Source organism: Jaculus jaculus, chromosome 4, assembly GCF_020740685.1.
Source record: "Jaculus jaculus isolate mJacJac1 chromosome 4, mJacJac1.mat.Y.cur, whole genome shotgun sequence".
Taxonomy (NCBI): Eukaryota; Metazoa; Chordata; class Mammalia; order Rodentia; family Dipodidae; genus Jaculus; species Jaculus jaculus.
Window position 1 is genome coordinate 42,999,602 of NC_059105.1, and position 19,456 is coordinate 43,019,057.

General features: G+C 46.1%; 1 protein-coding gene across 11 annotated transcripts in view; it reads left to right on the top strand.

The window, feature by feature from the left end:
• Positions 1–3,140: 3,140 nt before the first annotated feature.
• Ankrd44 (ankyrin repeat domain 44) overlaps positions 3,141–19,456 on the top strand; it is a 340,447-nt gene continuing 324,131 nt past the window's right edge. For 8 of the 11 annotated variants that reach the window (XM_045147139.1, XM_045147144.1, XM_045147145.1 and 5 more), the window contains exon 1: positions 3,536–3,699. In XM_045147139.1, coding sequence (XP_045003074.1) covers positions 3,673–3,699 — 27 coding nt within the window. In that variant the 5' untranslated portion in view covers positions 3,536–3,672. Of the gene's footprint in view, positions 3,197–3,535; positions 3,700–3,912; positions 3,983–19,456 lie in introns of those variants that run through there. The other 3 variants (XM_045147141.1, XM_045147142.1, XM_045147143.1) reach the window with 3 other exon arrangements.

The window sequence follows — 19,456 nt, forward strand, 5'->3', positions numbered from 1 at the left end:
TGTCACCCTACAGAACGACATTGAGTTCCTTTGGGAAAATTCAGCTGAGGATTTTTAGTATGCAATTTGTGACAACTATGCAGGGTCCTCCAGATGGAGCTAGCTTGCTCTTCATTCAGGGGGTTCTGTGTTTGTGAACTGGCTTAGACATGGAAACTGGATGGGAAGGATGGCTTCATCGTGATGGAGTAAATCGGGTTTAGGTGGCAAGCTGACTAGCTAGACTAGTCAAGTCACTGAGTTCTGGGTTCAAGTTAGAGATCCTGACTTGGTAAATAAAGTGGAGCCCAACTGAAGAAGCCACTCGAATCAACCTCTGTCCTCCGTATACATTCACATGCATGTGCATCCCCCACTTGTGTTAATCTGCATGCACATGTGCACACGTACCACACACGCATGAACATGTACAAAAAGAGAGACATGACAACTGGTATATTCTTTTCTATTTATCATATAATTAGGACATTATATTTATTGACTTAAAGAACTGCATAAATAGTTATTATCTATGAATTTCACTTCAGGATGGTCAAAGGGATGTTAAAAGCACTACTTGCTGAAAGGAGAAAGTGGGGGGTTGGGAAGCTAGTTTAGCAGTTAAAGGTACTTGCAAAGCCTGCTGGCCTGGGCTCTGTGCCCCATCAACCTTGTCAAGCCAGATGCAAAAGTGGCACAGGCATCCAGTGTTGTTTTGCAGTGACAAGAGACCCTGGCACCCCCCTTCATAAACACATACACACATACTTATGGGCAACTTAATAAAATAAAAAAATATATAAACAAAGCAGATAATGTATCTCATAGGATTGAGAATAGCTTCCTTCTCCCCCTTCAAAAGATGATCTTAAGAGCTTGGTTTAGGCCACATCTGTCATTTCAGCACTTTAAAAGCAGAGGTAGAGTAATCAAGAGTTCAAGACCAGGTTGTGCTATCTAGCGAGCGAGAGAGAGAGAGAGCGAGAGAGAGAGAGCGAGAGAGAGAAAGAGAGAGAGAGAGAGGGAGAGAGGGAGAGGGAGAGGGAGAGGGAGAGGGAGAGGGAGAGGGAGAGGGAGAGGGAGAGGGAGAGGGAGAGGGAGAGGGAGAGGGAGAGGGAGAGGGAAAGGGAGAGAGAGCCTCAAGAACTTCATGCATATCAATGATGATTCAAAGTACATTCTTTTTGTAAAAAAATTTATGTATTTTTATTTCTATGTTTAAGAGAGAGAGGGAGACAGCACATGCACTAGGGCCTCTAGCCACTGCAAATGAACTCCAGACATATGTGGCACCTCGTTCAGCCATCTGGCTTACATGGGTTCTGGGGAACCAAATCTGAGTCCGTCCTTAGGCTTCGCAGGCAAGTGCCTTAACCTCTAAGCCAGCTCTTTAGCCCCAAGTACACTCTTGGTAGCTGTAGTTATCTTATCTTATCCTTTTTTTTTTTTTTTTTGAGGTAGGGTCTTGCTCTAATCCAGACTGACATGGAATTCACTATGTCTCAGGCTGGCCTTGAACTCACAGTGATCCTCCTATCTCTACCTCCTCAGTACAAGGATTAAAGGTGTGTGCCACTATGCCTGGCAGCTGTGGTTATTTACAGTTGGGGAATTCCCTGTATTATTCAGTTTATTTACAAAACTGTGCCAGATGATATTCACAGTGAGAACAGCCTAGCAGGTGCAAAAAACACAATCTGTGTGGTTGAGACGGGTCTTGAGGGTAGTTCTGCTGCTGCTGCCTCTTCTTGTTTTTGGTTTTTCAAGGTAGTGGGGAGGGTCTTGATCTAGCCCAGGCTGACCTGGACTTCACTGTGTAGTCTCAGGGTGGTCTCAGACTCACCGCAATCCTCCTACCTCTGCCTCCCAAGTGCTGGGATTAAAGGCGTGCGCCACCACACCCAGCCTGAGGACAGTTATTCTGAGGGGCTATCTATGTATCTCTGGTGGTAGAGGAGGGGAAGCCAGATCTATGCTGCCTCAGTTTCCTTTGTCTGCATGATATGAACCTTGATCTCTAGGGTAGACATGAGTAATTGAGGGATTTAGCCCGGCTGATAAAGGCAGCGAGGTTAAGCAAATGCTGTCACTCCTCTCCTTTCTTCATCACATCCCTGGGGAGGCACTGACAATGGGGAGGACGAGTCCACATTTGGTTTCTGAGTGAACAGCGGAGCTACAGGTTTGAACTTGACCCAGGAACTCTGCAGCTCTGCTTTGCTCTTCAGCACTGTCAAGAAGCTCGCTCTGTGGCCTGCCAGGGGCCCTGGAGCTGCCCGGAAGCGCTCAGTCTTCCACTTCTCACTTAACTAAGTCTTCCTTGTCGTCCAGGTCTCAACTCCTATCCCTGTGCCCCCTCCCTCCACATCGGGTCTTATCTTGCCAAGAGTTTCCTGTAAGCAGCCCAGTGCTTGATCCCGCGTCTCGGTTTGGAACTACGCTCTCCAGCAGTGACCTTCTGGTTTTTGCCAGTGTCCTCCGAGAATGGGCCTTCCCGGTGTACGCTCCATTTCTCTTCATGCCTAGCCAGTCCCTGGTATAAGGCAGGTCATTGATACATACTTGTTGAATGAGTGTTTGCTCCAAATTCCATAAGTACCAACCCTTTCTATGATTTATTACCATCTTATCGTGTCCCAATGCGGCTTGACACCTCTCTCTTACCTGTCAAGAGCATGCTAGCTCCAGTGTTCTTGGAAACGAGCCCGCTGGGGACTGACTGCTTAAAACCCACTGGAGTCCCATCAGTGTGGTAACATAGGACCGTTTCCCTTCTCTGCTCCACCTCCACCGCCAAACCCACATGTAAGGATGCTGTGTGGCTTGGCTGGAAGGTGGCGAAAGGAAGGGTCTGAACCCCTAGTCCGCGTACCCCCAAGTGTAAAGAAACTCATGGATCACAGCGAGTGTAGGGCCTACCTGCATCAAACAATGAGGGTGTCACCACTGTGACTCCCCATCCAGGTGGCAGAATTTGTTAGTAGGTGAGAAGAGGTTTAGAGAAGTGTGTGTGTGTGTGTGTGTGTGTGTGTGTGTGTGTGTCTCGAAGTCTCCGGGTGGAAGTTGGTGGCTTGCAAGTTGGCAACCTTTTAAATTTTTATTTTCGGCTCCTGGGGTGTGTCTGCGCGGGCTTGCCCATCAGTCTCGTGTGCACGGTTGGTTGGCTGCAACCGGGAAGGCCGGTGGTCCGCGGGATCCGGTGTGTGGCGGGGTGGAGGTAGGGGCCCGGCGGGGGGCGGGGGGGGTGCTTCTGTCCAGCTCGGCGGGGTGTGCAGGTGCGGCGAGGCCCGGAGCCCACGCGGGCTGCGAGGCGCCGCTGCGGGCGGCAGGAGGCAGCGTCGGCCCGGGCGGCGGCGGCGGCGAGCCAGCGCGCCGTGATGTCAGTGGCGGCCGGGCTGGCAGCAGCCCGCACTTCCTGTACGAAGGCGGGCCGGGTTGCAAAGCCCACTAGCCGGTGTCAGCCTCTCGGAGCTCGGAGGAGGAGGAGGAGGAGGAGGAGCCCGGGAGAGGGCGGGGGTTGGGGGGGGGGAGGGAGGCGGGAGGCAGGGCTGTCAAATTTCGGGGACCAGATTCGCTTCCCTGGCCCCGGACGATCCCTTCCGCTTGCTTTTCCCGGCGGGCTCCCGGCGTGACATCGGCGGAGGAGCGGGGAGCCGTCCGTCTGCATGAGTGCGCGCGCGGAGCAGCGGAAGAATGGCCGTGCTCAAACTCACCGACCAGGTAGGCGCCGCCGGCAGCGCGGGAGCGGGCGGCGGCGGCGCGGAGCCCCGGGGGCTCGCGGGGTGCGCGGCCGCCCCGAGTCGGCCCCCTGGAGCCCGCGGCTCGGCGCTCCGCTCGCGCCCGCCCGCCCGCGCCCGCCCGGGGCCGTGGCAAGTGCGTGCCCCGCGCTCGAGAAGCTCCCCCGAGCCGCTCCGGTGCTGGGCCCCGGGAGGGGAGGCTCCGGCCGGCCGTGCTGCGTAGCTCGGGCGCCGCCAGCCCGTGCCAGTGTTCCCCCCCTCCCGGGGTGTGTGTGGTGTTGGGGGGGTGGTGCGGTGGACGCGGGGAAGAAAGGATCGCAAACCTCTGGGACCGGCCCAGACCCCCGGCTCTTCTGGGCTTGGGTTGTCTTGATCTATTGGATGTGATGACATCCTGACTTCCTCTTCAGCTGCTCAGGCTGGATGTGGGGGTGTGGGGCTGGGGAGGAGGGGGTGCGCATGAACACATGCTGTCAGCTCGGGATCTCGAAGCAGGATTGGGGGGGGGTGTCGGGTCCCAGGCTGCACTCAGGGGCGCAGGGCCGTCCTCCTCTGTGCCCGTCTGCTTGGTGGCTTTAGGCGCTGAGACACACACCGGGCAGCCCTGGAATCCTGGCTTGGAGCAGTGGGGGATTTTATTTGTTGAATCAGATGGAGTCTTTGATGCAAGTCAGGACATTGGCACGAACAGGAGCCCAACCAAGTTTCAAGTTGCAGCTCTCTCCACGGGAAAAAGGGAAGGGATTTGCTTCTCCCCGCCCCCACTTTATTCATGGAGAGTGACAGGAACGTTGATTGTTTTGGGGTCCTGAAGTGCGGAGAAGCAGTCCTGATTTTGACACTCGGGGTCACAGGCCTACCCTTCTTTTTTAAATACCTAAGACTTCTCAAGTGGGTGCGTCTGATGGCTTGTTCGTTAGTATCCAGCCAGAGAATCCTGCAATTTAAATGCAACTGCTTTCCACAATGATTTGCAATGATCTGTTCTGCCATTTAGATTAGATTTTTTTTTTTTTTTGCTTGTTTTCCCTGGTCATTTACAAGTCCTCCCCCCTTTTGAAGAGTGCAGAAATCAGTGAGTTAAAATTCATGTTATTGTTAAATTTAGTAGGAAGAGCAGCTGTAATTGTGACAAGCATATTTGTTTTCACTGATCCCAGAGCCTTTAAAAGTGTTTGTAAATTGATATTGGAATCCTTTTTTCCCCCACCCTTTCTTCATAAGCTTCACCAACTGTCAGACATTTGTAGGACTGGTTTGAAGTCTTAGCATCTTGGCCCTGCCAACTTTGATGGTTCACACCGCTGCACTTGTCTGTAAGTCCTAACTGCGGTGCACAAGAAAGATTCTGTCAGGCATTCCATCACATCTGTGAAGAAATTTCAGGTAGAATTGTAGTTATAAAGATGCTAGCGTGGAGCTAGCCAGAATCCCTTCTTTTAAAAGGGAGAAGTGAAGTGTCTTTCTCAGGGGCAACAGCCAGGCTGTGGAGTTGGGACTTGCTCTTGTCTCCACCTTCCAGGTTCCTCCAGCAGAAAGCTGTTTGGATATGCCATCCTTTCGCCAGATGTGTTGAAAGGGGCAGAAGGAGGCACATTTTCATAGATAGGATCAACCCCAGGGAAAATACTATTACTGTCTTAGAAAGACAGGAAGTTAGTCTTTCAGGGCTTATCAGAGTAGGGCTTTCAAAGATGCTTGTCTTTTAAAATGTTTCTAAATACTCTCTCTTGTTCCCCCACAGTAAACTGCCTTCCCATGGGGAGAAAGAGACCCGTAGCCTTCGTTTGGCTCCGTCTCCTGATACATAGAAAGAACTCATGGCGTTTTCAGATTCACCAACACCTTAAAACCACCTGCCTATCTAGGGGCAAAGCCAGAGGAAGACTGGGAGGGGAGGTGGCAAAGCAGGGCGGGGAGCAGTGGTGAGCAAAGAGGGTTTCCGTTGGCCCAGGAAGTGTGTTTTCTCTTACCTTATATAGTCCTACTTTTTGTTTGAAACTCAGTTCTTAGAAGTTGGTTCTTTACCTCACCTACCCCCTTTATAATCATTTTATTCAGCCCCCTTCTGGAAGAGTTTTGCTCCATCCTTGTGGGTGGGGAATCCCTGCTTCAGTTTGCCATGGAGCGCCTCGCTGTCCCCTCAGCGACTGTCCAGCCATGAGCCTTCTTCCCTCATCTGATGAATGCCCATTTTGTAATGTGGACCCTGATTTTTGCCAAAGCTCTCGGATTTCTGGTGTGGAGGACACATTATTGCTATTGCTAACCTGAATCTCAAGTTGTCTGGGTTTGCTTTCAGATATAGCTGGAGTAAGAAGCGACTGTCGATGACATTCTCTGTCTGGCTATACTGAACCCTAAGGTTTTCTGTGGGGTAGTGGTCACTGCTTTGGATGTCACTCCTACAGTGACTTCTGAGTCATGCAAGAGAAGGAACATACCTTTTCTCTAACTGTTTTGGGAAGGTAAAATGTAAGGGGGAAGGGAGAGGCCATTGTGGTTTTCAGTCTTCTACTGTGAAAAGGAACTAGGAGCCACTGCTACAAAGGAACTTGGCATTTGATACTTCTGCAATTGTACAAAACACGCGCCATTTTTCTTACAGTGTGGCAAGGACCAACCATCCTAGTTTTCCCAGCAAGGAGGGGTTTCCCAGCACCGTAAAGTATGAAAGCCACGAAAATTCCAAGCAACTAGGAGGAGTTGGTTCAACTATATAATCAATACGATAACATAATTACTTCCCTCATAGATAGATATTAAAACATTTGCTTATATCCTTGGAGAACAGAGGTTGAAAAAGAAGGCCATTGCTTATGCATTTTGGCTTATGATAGCATGAAACTCTTTGCAATTTGATTTTCTTTTGCAGTTTGATTCTGCATTGAACTTTTGAGGTGTGTTCCTTATGTTATATACATTTAAAGCACTATCATCAATTCAGTGTGTGCTCATGTCATCAGCCTGGTTCTTTCTCTTGATTTTTTTTTTTTTTTAAGTTACAAAGCTCGGTTGTGAACCACACATTTGAACTGTCCACTTTTCTGCTGTGACTTCGCTAGTGACAGCGGAACACCTGCTCCACCCCATGAAGACTGCCGGTAGACAAACTGCTTCAGCAGGTGGCCCTTTTGGAGCTCCCTGCCTGGAAACCTTCTGGTTTAGGGTCCCCTTGCCAAGTCCTAGCTCACACTTGAGTCACCCATCTCCTTGCCAAAGGCAATGTCTGGCAGCTGTGGCAGTGGCTGGAGACTAGAAATCCTGCAGCTTTGAAAGTAGGATTTCCAGCCCATAGTATGGGGCTTTCGGGGGTGTATTTTCTTGGGCTGCCCTTGGGCTTGCAGTGGTTGCAACAAATGCCCCCCTACAGGAGAGAAGAAGGGGAAGAAGAGCTCTACGTTTTGGACCCTTCTCTGTTGATCTGGGAGCTAGGGATATTGGCTGTGGGAATGCACTTGAGGGCTGGTATTTTGTGGCATGCCTAAAAGTGGCTTGTATTTATTGTGCTCTTATTGTATGCTGTGAATCATCTCTCTTAATCTTCATGGTCACACGAGGAGGTAGGTGGTGGTGTGAGACCTACTTTATGGAGAAGCAGGATGAGGTCACACACGCAGTGAGTGAGTGAGCAGTGTCCTCCCCTGTCAGTCCAATTGCACAGGTGGGGCTCGGAACACAGGGCTAGCCTTTGCGTAGTTGGAAGGGCAGTATGGTCGCAGAGTTCACGGGGACCTACTGTATTCCCTGAAAGCTTTGGAGAAACAGCACTTCCCATGCTCCTGTTTTGCTTGGGGTTACACCCATTTCTGCCAGAGCCAGGAGCTGCTCTGAAGTGTCCCCTCCTGCTTGCCTTGTACCTGGCTTTTCTCATTTACCTTGCCACCTCCCCACCCTGGTGAATGATGTTTTGATAGCTTTGTGGCTGGTCTTTCTTTCTTTCTTTTTTTTTTAATTATAACAGATAAGATATAATCTCAGGAAATCAAAAAGCCAGATGAGCAAAAAGAAAAGTAGTTTGCTTTTTTTCCCCCCAAGACTCTGTACTCAGAGGTTACAATTCTTGATAGCCGGATAAGGTTTCCTTTTAGGCTTCTGTTTAGATGGACAGATAAAACTTTTAAACTTTCTGTGTGATAATATGAATATTTTTACTTGTGTACTTAACTGATGTGTTTGTTCTCTAAACTGATGGATTTTCTAAGTCAACTTGTTTGTCTTATATATGTTCCTGGCCGCTGTAGGGTGGTCCCGTCGCAACGCCCGCCTTCTAAAAAGAAAGCTTTACTTTCACTGTTTTCCTAAGTAGAGACACAATGTAAACTCAAAAAGGCACAATTCTAGCCTGAGCCAGAGTGAGACCCTACCTTGAAAACCAAAACCAAACCAAACCAAACCAAAAAGACACAATTCATGGCAGACATAAGACTGAACCATGCCTTTAATCCCAGCACTCGGGAGGCAGAGGTAGGGGGATCACCATGAGTTCAAGGCCAGCCTGAGACTAGATAGTGAATTCTAGGTCAGCTTGGACTAGAGTGAGACCCGACCTTGAAAAACTTAAAGAAAAAAAGCTTATATTTTGACAATATAATATTGAATATATGTAATACTGTGTGATGTTGAATTATTTTATAAAAATTATAATTATAATGCATTAATTATACAAATTAATGAGATTAACTGTGATATTTCCATATATTAATAGAAAATATGAATGCTTACAGGACAGAATATAAAAGGAAATGTTTTAAAAAACATTTTGAGGGCTGGAGGGATGGCTTAGCGGCTAAGGCATTTGCCTGTGAAGCTAAAGGACCCAGGTTTGATTTCCCAGGACCTACGTAAGCCAGATACACAAGGGGGTACATGCATCTGGAGTTCATTTATAGTGGCTGAAGGCCCTGGCATGCCCATTCTCTCTCTCTCTTTCTATCTCAAATAAATAAAATAAATATTTAAAAAATAATTTTGAGAGGGAGAGAGGCAGATAGAGAATGGGCACATCAGGGCCTCTAGCCACTGCAAGCAAACTCTAGATGCATGTGCTACCTTGTGCATCTGGCTTTATGTGGGTACTGGGGAATTAAACTCTGTTTTTTGGGCTTTGCAGGCAAGTGCCTTAACTGCTGAGCCATCTCTCCAGCCCTAAAAATAAGCAAGAGCTACACATATCTAATAATCCTGTGGCTTTCAAAGTTGTCTAAGCTGTGACACTTTTTTTTCCCTCACCCCGAAAATTTCATAATAAGCCTCAGTGTATGAAAAAATGGGCCTTAGTTGGGCGTGTTGGCACATGCCTTTAATCCCAGCACTCAGGAGGCAGAGGTAGGAGGATCACCGTGAGTTCAAGTCCTCCCTGAGACTACATAGTGAATTCCAGGTCAGCCTGGGCTAGAGTGAGACCTTATCTCGAAAAAAACAAAAACAAAAACAAAAACAAAAAAAAAAAAGAAAAGAAAAAAGAGAAAATGGGCCTTAGAATAAGGTTTTTGAGGCTTGGTAAGGTTTAACATTATTTGAAAAGTCTCTTTGTACATGAGAATAACTGGGGATTGGATCAGTTTTTAAAATAAATTTTCCCTAATACATCATGTACTCCGACACTTAGAAATATTTATTAATGATTAAGAGTTACATAGACTCCATATGAGCATATAATTTTCTTTAAAATTTTTATTTACTTATTTGAGAGGGAGGGAGAGAGAGAGAAAGAGAGAGAGAGAGGGAGGGAGAGAATGGGTACACCATGGACTCTCGCCACTGCGAAGGAACTCCAAACACATGCACGCCCCTTTGTGCGCCTGGTTTTATGTGAGCACTGAGAAATCCAACATGGTGCTGTCAGGCTCTTGTAAGCAAACACCTTTTTACCACTGAGCATCCCCCTAGCACGTGAACATATCATTTTTTATCTATGAGAGGGAGAAAAAGAGATGGAGAGAATGGGCACACTAGATAGAGCCTCTAGCCACTGCAAACAAACTCCAGACAGGTGTGCCACCTTGTTCATCTGGCTTATGTGGGTACTAGGGAATCGAATCTGGGTCCTTAGGGTTCTCAGGCAAGCACCTTGACTGCTAAGCCCATGACCATATCATTTTTATCTAACCCAGGATGTTTTGAGATAGCTATGGTGCTATTAAATACTGAACTGCGACCATGTGAATTAGGACTGTCTGGGTCTAGACATATGGTCGCACAGAGAGTCACACTGTTTACTCACCTCAGGCTTGACAATGACATGGGATGAGTTTGGCCCTTGCAGGTACTGCAAAGCCTGTTTTACAACCACAACCAAGCCCAGGGTTAGAACCTGGCTCACACATCAGCTCCGAGCAGGTGGCAGTGGGTTGCAGGAACGTGGTGGTGGAGGCATTTTGACCCTAGCCGTCAAAGATGGGGGAAGTGTGTTAACTGAAATCAGTGTTTGCTGTGAGCACAAGTGAGGGAGACAGCATATGTTGCACGTTAGCTAGCACTTGGCAAGTCAAGCTCCGCTCTGTGGGCTCTGAGGGCGTTGGATTGGATGCCCTGCCCTGTCCCTCCTGTGACTCGCCCTTACGTAGATTTGGGCGGCAGTCTCTTACACGCGTGGCTAGGACATGTCTTTGCCGAGGAGCTTTACTTTGGCTCTCCCGGTAATAAGGTCTCGCAACTCCAGGTTCCCAAAGAAGGGTTTATCCCATGTCAATGACTAGCAACAGATTCTCATTTTCCCATTCTTCACCTTATAGATAAACTAAGTATTATAGATTGTTCCTTATTAAAAAATATTATTTATTTATTGATTTGAGAGAGGCAGATAGAGAGAGAGAACGGGTGCACCAGGGCTTTTAGCCACTGCAAACGAACTCCATATGCATGCACCCCATTGTGCCTCTGGCTTACATGGGTTCTGGGGAATTGAACCAGGGTCCTTAGGCTTTGCAGGCAAACGTCTTACCCACTAAGCCATTTTGCCAGTCGTAGATTACTCCTTTTATCAGTATCTTGTTTGCCTGTGGCTACTTTCAGTGGTTGAGAGCAGGTCAGCTTTTTTCATTTTTTTTTTTAATATATTATAACATGTTAATACTCCTTTATTCCCTTACCATTGCTCCTGTTCCTTTGCGGGTCCTGCTTAGTGGGGTTATCATATTCACTGTGGGGTCATAAAGGCCTCAGTCAGTCCCTGTGGGGTAGTGGGGTGGGGACTGTGCATTCAGGGTGTTCCTCTGTGGCTCTTACAGTCTTTCTGCTCCTCGTCTGCAATGTTCCCTGAGCCATGGCAGGCCTGTTGGCCTTGTGATTTAGTGTTGAGCTCTGTGTAGCCTCTGGATTTCAACTTTGATGGGTTTTGATTGATCACTGTGTCTGTCACCATCATCCTGAAGCTGGTTGTCAGGCTAGTAATAAGAGCATTATTCATGTCACCACTTCTGCATCTACTCTTCTGTTTTCCTCTGCCATCTCTAATATAAAACAATCTCCAATCTAGAGTGAAAGCAGCTTGGGCTAAAGGGGGTATACAAAGTTATTTGAGAGACTTTTTTTGTGCGTGCAAAACAACTCTTCTTCTCCAGATAGCAGTGGAGGCTTCTTTTTTTCTGAAGTCTGAGTTTCCTGACAATGGTATTCTTCTTCTTCTTCTTCTTTTTTGTTTTTTTGATGTAGGTTTTCACTCTAACCCAGGCTGACCTGGAATTCACTATGTAGTTTCAAGGTGGCCTTGAACTCATGGTGATCCTCCTACCTCTGCCTTCTGAGTGCTGGGATTAAAGGCATGTACCACCATGCCTGACTGGTATTCTTTCTTTAATTTTTATTTATTGTTATTAACAACATATTTTGTGTGGATATATCATATGTTGGTATCCTCTTTTCCCTCACCCCTGCCTCCATTCTACTGGGGACACTCCTCAATGGAGTTGCAGGTATTGCCTATTGGATTGTGGGTTATGCACTGTGGGAGCAGCAGTCAGTCTTTGCAGGGAGGCAATGTCTCTGGGCCTGATGTCTCAATCTGTGGCTGTTACAGTCTTTTTGCCCATTCTTCTGCAAAATTCCCTGTGTGGTGGTGGGTGTGTTTTAAGTCTACTTTGGTGATTAGCTCTAAGGAGCCTCTGGATCTCTGCTTTGGGAAGTGTTGAGTATCCTCAGGGTCTGTCTCCTCTACCCTGATGCTGATTGTCAGGTTCACCATGGAAATAGCACTCTTGCTCATCTCCTCAGTTCCTCTGTGGTTTCAGCTGTGGCTTGGCTGAAGTGAGAGGTTTAATTTATCTCCTCGGCTGACCATGGGACTTGATTTCCAGTACCAGATATGAGTTCTGTCCTGCTGAGTGGGCCTCATGTCCAATCAGAGAACAGTGGTTATCCATAGAGATTGCATGCCACTATTGCACAGGTGTGTCCTTCTTGTTCAGCTGGTCGATTTCAGTCTGCTTATTCATGCTGTTGGTAACTGCTGTCCTCCTGGAGGCTCCCATAGGGCCTTCCAGCACCATGAGGGCTAACCAGTAGTGAGCTACTTCCCTTTTCTGTTCCAGCATGGTATTCTGATGTCTTATGACTGCAGCCTATTTTGTCTTCAGCAATGGGGTCCTATCTCTTAGTTCTGGCAGGTAATCAAGTGTTTTGGCAATGGCCTACATTGTTTTGGGGACTTCATGGATTTCCTTGGCCAACAGCTCACTGTGGGGGAGGGGCACCCCAATTCTGGACCTGAGATTTACCTGTTAGAGTCCATGGTTTTAAGGTTAAGCTTTTTCTACCTTCTGTTCGGACTGTACCCTGTACCCTCTCCCACTTTATTGGAGATTATGTTTTGTATAATGCAAATCAGAGTGAGGATTTCTATGGAACTGATTCATCTTTTCTTATTTTTTGTAATTCCCTTCTCATCTTCCCTACCCCTTACCCCTCCAAGCCTCTCCCACCCCTGATATTCTGTTCCTCCCCTAACCTTCCAAGGAACTGAGAGCAGGTCATTTAAAATATTTATTTATGAGAGAGAGAGAGAGAGAGGGAGAGAGAGAGGGGGAGATATGGGGAATGGGCATGCTAGAGCCTCCAGCCATTGTAAGCAAACTCCAGATGCATGTGCCAACTTATGCATCTGGCTTACACAGGTCCTATGGACTTGAAGCTGGGTCCTTTGGCTTTGCCGGTAAGCACCTTAACTGCTAAGCCATCTCTCCAGCCCCACAGATCAGTTTTTTCTTTTCTCTGTATTTAAGGAGAGAGAGGAGAATGGGCATGCCAGGGCCTCTAGCCACTGCAAATGAACTCCAGACGCATGTGCCATCTTGTGCATTTGGCTTGCATGGGCATTGGGGAATCAAACCTGGCTCCTTAGGGTTGGCAGACAAATGCCTTAGCTACTGAGCTATCTCTCCAGTCCCTGCCCCACAGGTCATTTTTATTGCCTTTGTTTGTGTTTGTATAAAGTGACCTAAGAGGTTGAAATGAATGATTCACAAATCTAGGTTCAAATTGTGATAATCATTTTAAGGATCCTTTCACTTGAAAAATGGTCTAGTGCTTTGAGCTAAGCAAATATGATATAGGTGGTCCACCTTTGGGGAATTTGTGGCTTTGCACTTCTTGGTTTTCAAGTGCTTGGAGTTGCCTCACCCAGTGAGCCTGTTTTTTTTAATGTGTATGTTTGTGTGGTGTACATGTGTACACCTGTGCGTGTGGGTACATGTGTATTTGTGTGTGCAAGCATGTAGAAGGCAGAGGTTGAAATCTGATGTCTTACTGAATCACTGTCTACCTTAGTTTTTGAGTTAGATCTCTCCCTGACCCTGGAGCTCCCAGATTTGACTAGGTTAGCTGATCAGCAGAACCCAGGGGTCCTCCTGTCTCTGCCCCCTCCCTGCTTGTGGGATTACAGGAACACACCACCACATTGGCCTGGTATGTGTGTGTGAGGGATCCAAACCCAGGTCCTTATTCTTGTGCAGCAAGCACTTTTCCTACCAGGCCATGTCCTTCCCGCCCCATCCTCCACCTCTGATGCCGCCCTGTGGGTCTTGGCCATCCCAGGGTCACTTTCATTGTAAGGTATCTTTGATATCAGAAGACATTTTGCTCCAAGGAAGCTTCAGAGCTATTAGTCAAATTAGATTTGTAGAATCATCTATGGAACCTTGGTATGGAAATTTCAAAACGCTTCTAATTTGTCTCAAAGAGTCAACATGGCCAGGCGTGGTGGAGTATGCCTTTAACCCAGAGGCAGAGGTAGGTGGACTGTGGTGAGTTCAAGGTCAACCTGAGACTACATTGGGAATTCCAGGCCAGCCCATGCTACAGCAAGACCATACCTTGAAAAACAAAAACAAATAAACAAACAAACAAAAAAGGAATCAATATTAAGTTGCTCCCCCCCCCCCGATTTATTTTTTTAAAAATAACACCAATTTGAGAATCAGAACAGTTGGAGTCTGCTGTGGTTCTCACAGTGGGTATGTGGCTTTGAGCAGTCCCTGGACTTAGTTTCTCTGCCTATGCAAAGGGGCTGGTTGGAAGAATCGGAAACTCCCACCCCTGCCATATAGCTCAGGGTCAGTCTTTTCACAACTGATGGAACCACATTGCCAAAATAACTGCCTGCCCGGCCCTTCTTATGTCCCTTTACCGTTGTGGTGGAGGCAGCATTCGTTTTTCAGGTCTGATGAACATGTCCTGCATTAGCAGAAGGGCCAAGGGTCCTTTACCCAAGAAGGAAGTTCAGAATCTCCAGGAGCCTGGTGGCTACAGAACCCCCAAGGCTCTTTTCAGTGTAGTCCTTCGCAAATTCTCTTGAATTTCTTGCAGGACAAGAGAACAAACCCCACCCACTCTGGGCATGTCTCCTGAGCTAGATGTGCTGGGCCACATTGGCTATCCTCACAGGTGCCACTTTGGCAGACTCCCTAGGTTCTACCAGGTTCAGTCCTCTTTCCTTGGACTTCACAGATGCAGTCGTGTCTGACAAGTCTATTTCTCAACTGTGGGCTAGGAGATTGGGTACAGCTGACAGGGTGTCGATAGGCTTCCTCAGGGAGAACTGAAAATCCTTCCACGTAGTCTCCAGGCTCTTAATGCAGAGGTGGGTCAGTGTTTGGAGAGGAGACTTAGTTTTGGTATCTGATAAAGACAGGATGAAGAGAAAGGTTGGAAAGTGACAGAAGATATGTGTAAAGACAGGAAGTCCTGCAGGTCAGCAGGGGCCAGACAACTGATAACTATGAGACAATGTCCCAAAGCAGCCTATTGATCTTTAATTTGGGAAATAAAATATTAGAATTCACATTTCTTTAAAGAAATTATTACTTTAAACTTTCAAATCTCAATGCATTGTGGTACGTGTTCTATAACAGTACCACATACATACCTTTGCCTCTACTTCTCACTTCCATACTGGCCAAGTCACCACCTGGACCATGGCAGCAGCCTACTGCCTAGACTCACCCCATGTGACCTTTTCCCCTGCACTCTGGTATAATAGAGCAGTCAGTCATGGAACTAAGGTCATGACACTCTCCCCATGCTCAAGCTAACGTCATTATGTAGCCTACTGGCCCTTTATGGTCTGTCCCCTCCACTCACCTGTCCAGCCTGTGTCTTCTGGTTCTCTTTCTGGTTTTTGACTCCAGTTACACTGGTCCCTTCACTGTTTAGTGAATACACTAGGTCCCCTCCTGCCTCAGACCTCTCTTCTTGCTGTCCCAGGAGCCCTTCCTCATACACCCATGACTTGCTTTTAGTGTATACTATTCAGACAGCTCTCTTTAAGGTGATCACACACACTTCCGGTCTGCCTTTCTTTACTTTTTCTCTATATTACACATACGCTATATCACACCTTTACTTCACCTTTCCTTTTTTTTTTTTAAATGAGAATGTAGGCTGGAGAGATGGCTCAGTGGTTAAGGCATTTGCCTACAAAACCAAAGGATCCGGTTTGACTCTCCAGGACCCATGTGAGCCAGATGCACAAGGGGACTCGTGCATCTGGAGTTTGTTTGCAGTGGCTGGAGGCCCTGGTGTGCCCATTCTCTCTCTCTCTCTGCCTCTTTCTCTATTTTAAATAAATAAATAAGTATGTAAAATGAAAACTTATGTTCAGGAGAAAGAGACAGACTTTTGGACGAAGATTTCTTTTTTTTGGTCATTGGCTTATGACTTATTCCATCCACTTTGGTATCTTCAGTGCTTAGAAGTGGAAGACACATGGCAAATGCTCAATCACTATTTGAGTGAATGGAATAGATATGTGTTTTCAAGTGTTAATTTTTTTTTTTAACTCATGAGGTACTCAATAAAATTCTGAAATACTCCTGTGTACACCTCTACACTGAGGTAGTTGGATTTCAATTCAAACAACGTGAAGATAAATATTTATTTAATTCTCAAATTTTACTTATCTATGTGTGTGCAGACGCACATGCATTTACACACACACACACACACACACACACACACACACACACTTGTGAGACTGGGTGCACCTGTGCTACAGTGTTTGTATGGAGGCTGGAGGACAACTACTTAGGCTGTTTTTCCGTCTCATTTAAGGCAGGATTCTCTCTCTGGAGCTCTTTCTGCTGCTATTATTCTGTGCTGTGCTTGCCATGAGCTTCCTGGAAATTCTTCTCTCTCAACCGCCTATCTCACCATCAGCATCCTGGGATTATAGAAGCTTTTCCCACTGAGCCGTCTCTTCAGCTAAGAAATATTTTTTGCCTCCCTCCTTCTCTCTCTCTGTCCGCCTCTTTCTTTTTCAAATAAATGAATAAAAATAAAAAATAAGGAAATCATAGGAAGAGTCAAGGCGACATTATAGCAAGGGAAATGTTGACCCTAAATATTATGGGCAGGGATGGTCAGGGCGCACGGATCTCCTGTGAACTTAGCCACTTACCACGTGTTTCATGAGCTCTGTCTACACAGCTAAGGCTCTGCTGGAGCTCCCTGCTCCTCCCCTTTCTGCAAAGGATAAGAATGGGATGAACAGGTGCAATAACAGCTAGAAACTGACATGGAGAACTGGAAATAAGGAGACTTGATATTTGTTAAGACTAATGGGCTGTGTGTGGAGGCGCACGCCTTTAATCCCAGCACTCAGGAGGCAGAGGTAGGAGGATTGTCATGAGTTCAAGGCCACCCTGAGACTACATAGTGAATTCCAGGTCAGTCTGGACTAGAGCGAGACCCTGCCTTGAAAAACAAACAAGCAAAACACTAATGGTAGTAAGTAGATTTGGATCCTGATTCAAACTTAGAAAAATATACTTCTATGAAATACTGGGTGAAATTCAAATAGTGACTAGATATTTGATGATTAGTGTGAATATGATATTGTTATTATGTTTGAGGAAAGAGAATCCTTTTAAAAAAAACCCGAGAAACAAAACCACAACATTTTACTCTTTAAGCCATGGCTATGCCTAGAAGCGATCTTTCCATTTCCTCCTGTACTTTTTGTGTCTACAGACCCCCCTCCCCCGCCCCACGACACACACACACACACACACACACACACACACAAACACACACACTTGATGGGAAGTCACCATCCCTTTGACTGCCAAAAAGCACTTAGTTCTGCTGGTTTTGCTATCCAACAAAATGCACTTCTGAGCTGGTTGTGAGAGGCACAGCTGTTGACTTGTTTAAAGCCCTTATAACACATGTCAGGTATTTCAGCCTCCAATTTAGAACCCTATCCTTTTTATTTATTTATTTTTAAATGTATTTATTTATTTGCAATTAGAGAGAGATAGAAGAGAGACAGATAGAACGGGCAGCCAGGGCCTCCAGCCACTGTAAATGAACTCCAGACACATGCACCACTATGTACATCTGGCTTATGTGGGTTCTGGGGAGTCAAACCTGGTCCTTAGGCTTTGCAGGCAAGCCCCTTAACTGCTAAGCCATCTCTCCAGCCCTAAACTGATTATTATTATTTTATTTTTTTGTTTTTTTGAGGTAGGGTCTCACTTTAGCCCAGGCTGACCTGGAATTCACTATGGAGTCTCAGGGTGGCGCAAACTCATAGCAATCCTCCTACCTCTGCCTCCCGAGTGCTGGGGTTAAAGGTGTGGGCCACCACGCCCGGCCCTAAACTGATACTTGTAGCAGGAAGTGGGTATTGAAATTTCAGTGGTTTTCATGTGGCTTTAGGCATGCTAAAATACTGTCATTCATTTCTGCACTCCTCTCTCCTATGAAATTTTTTCCACAGCATTCTTTTTGTTAAGTAAATTCATTAACAACCTCCATATGTGTATACAGTGTGCCCTGACACAATCACTTCCCACTACCTTCCTTCAGCCTGACTCCCTGTCCACCCTCCACTGAGCCCTCTCTTTCCAAGTAGATCCTCTTCTAATTTGCTGTCATTGGTTTTATTCTTCTTTTGCCCCTCTCCATCATCATGAATGCTTGAAGTACCATGAATGCACCAGCCTCTTTGGTCTGGAAGGCAGCGTTCCCCCTCCTCCTCCTCCTTCGAGTCTTACGTTCCTTCTACCAGCTCTTCTTCAGTGGTCCCTGCGCCTTGAAGGGTGTGATAGAGATATATCATTTACTCTTCTTAGCACATTGATTAGTTTTGAGTCTCTCTGTAATCACTGCCAGCTGAAAAGAGAAGGTTCTCTAACCAAAAGTGAGAGCAGTATCAACAGATGAACATAAACACAAATATTTTGAGGCCAATTTTGTAGGCATAATTTATCTATTTAGCCAAACAACAGTAGGAGATTCCCCCTAGGGCTTATGAGCTTATGACATCTCCAGGCATAAAGTATGGCATCTTGTCTAGACAGTGTTCAGAAGTATTATGTGGGAGTGGTTAGCTCAGAGAGGGCTGAAGTTTATGTTTGAAAATTGGGGCTATAGGCACACAGTGTTCTTAACCAGCTATCTCAGTCTTCCTATGACACAACTCTCTTTGGTTGTAGAATGGGTATAATAATAATTGCTTTATGGGGAAGTTGTGACAGTCAGGTGGGAAATGTCCAGGAATAGCAAGTGGTCATCGTTGAGACTCAGTAATGTCCCAGAATTTTGGCTTGTCATTTGTCAGAGACTAGTATGTTAGGCTTGACGTCTGGTCTATGCAAATATTTTATTTGCTTTTGCTTTTAACTTTGTGACTTTTATTTGGTCTTATTTCTCTTTAACTTCAACAACATTGGTAAAAAGATTCTGTTTTATTTTTATGTTAAATCTCTGTACTTAGTTAGAAGTATACAATTTTAGAAAGTACTTTTTTTTTTTTCGTCTTGGTTTTATCTCATCAATTACTTCAAAACCCGATGGCCAGATGTTCTGTTTAGATGGACCAGTCGGAAAAATGAGTGTTGACAAGAGTAGGATGAGTTTGAATTTGTAGTTGTTATTGCCTTTTTAAAAAAATTATTTATTTATCTGTTTGAGAGAGAGGAAGGTAGAGAGGCAGAGGCAGATCGGTAAATAGAGACTGGATACACCAGGGTCTCCCAGCCATTGCAAATGAACTCCAGATGCACGTGCCACCTTGTGCATCTGGCTTTACATGGATACAGGGTCTCAAACCTGGGTCCTTTGGCTTTGCAGGCAAATGCCCTAACCACTGAGACATCTCTCAAGTTCCAAGTTTTTTGTTTGTAATACAAATGTCATTTGGTTTAATATATGCCACTTTATAAAGCACCTCACCAAGAAACATATAGGTATATATGTAACATATATATATATATATATATATATATATATATATATATATA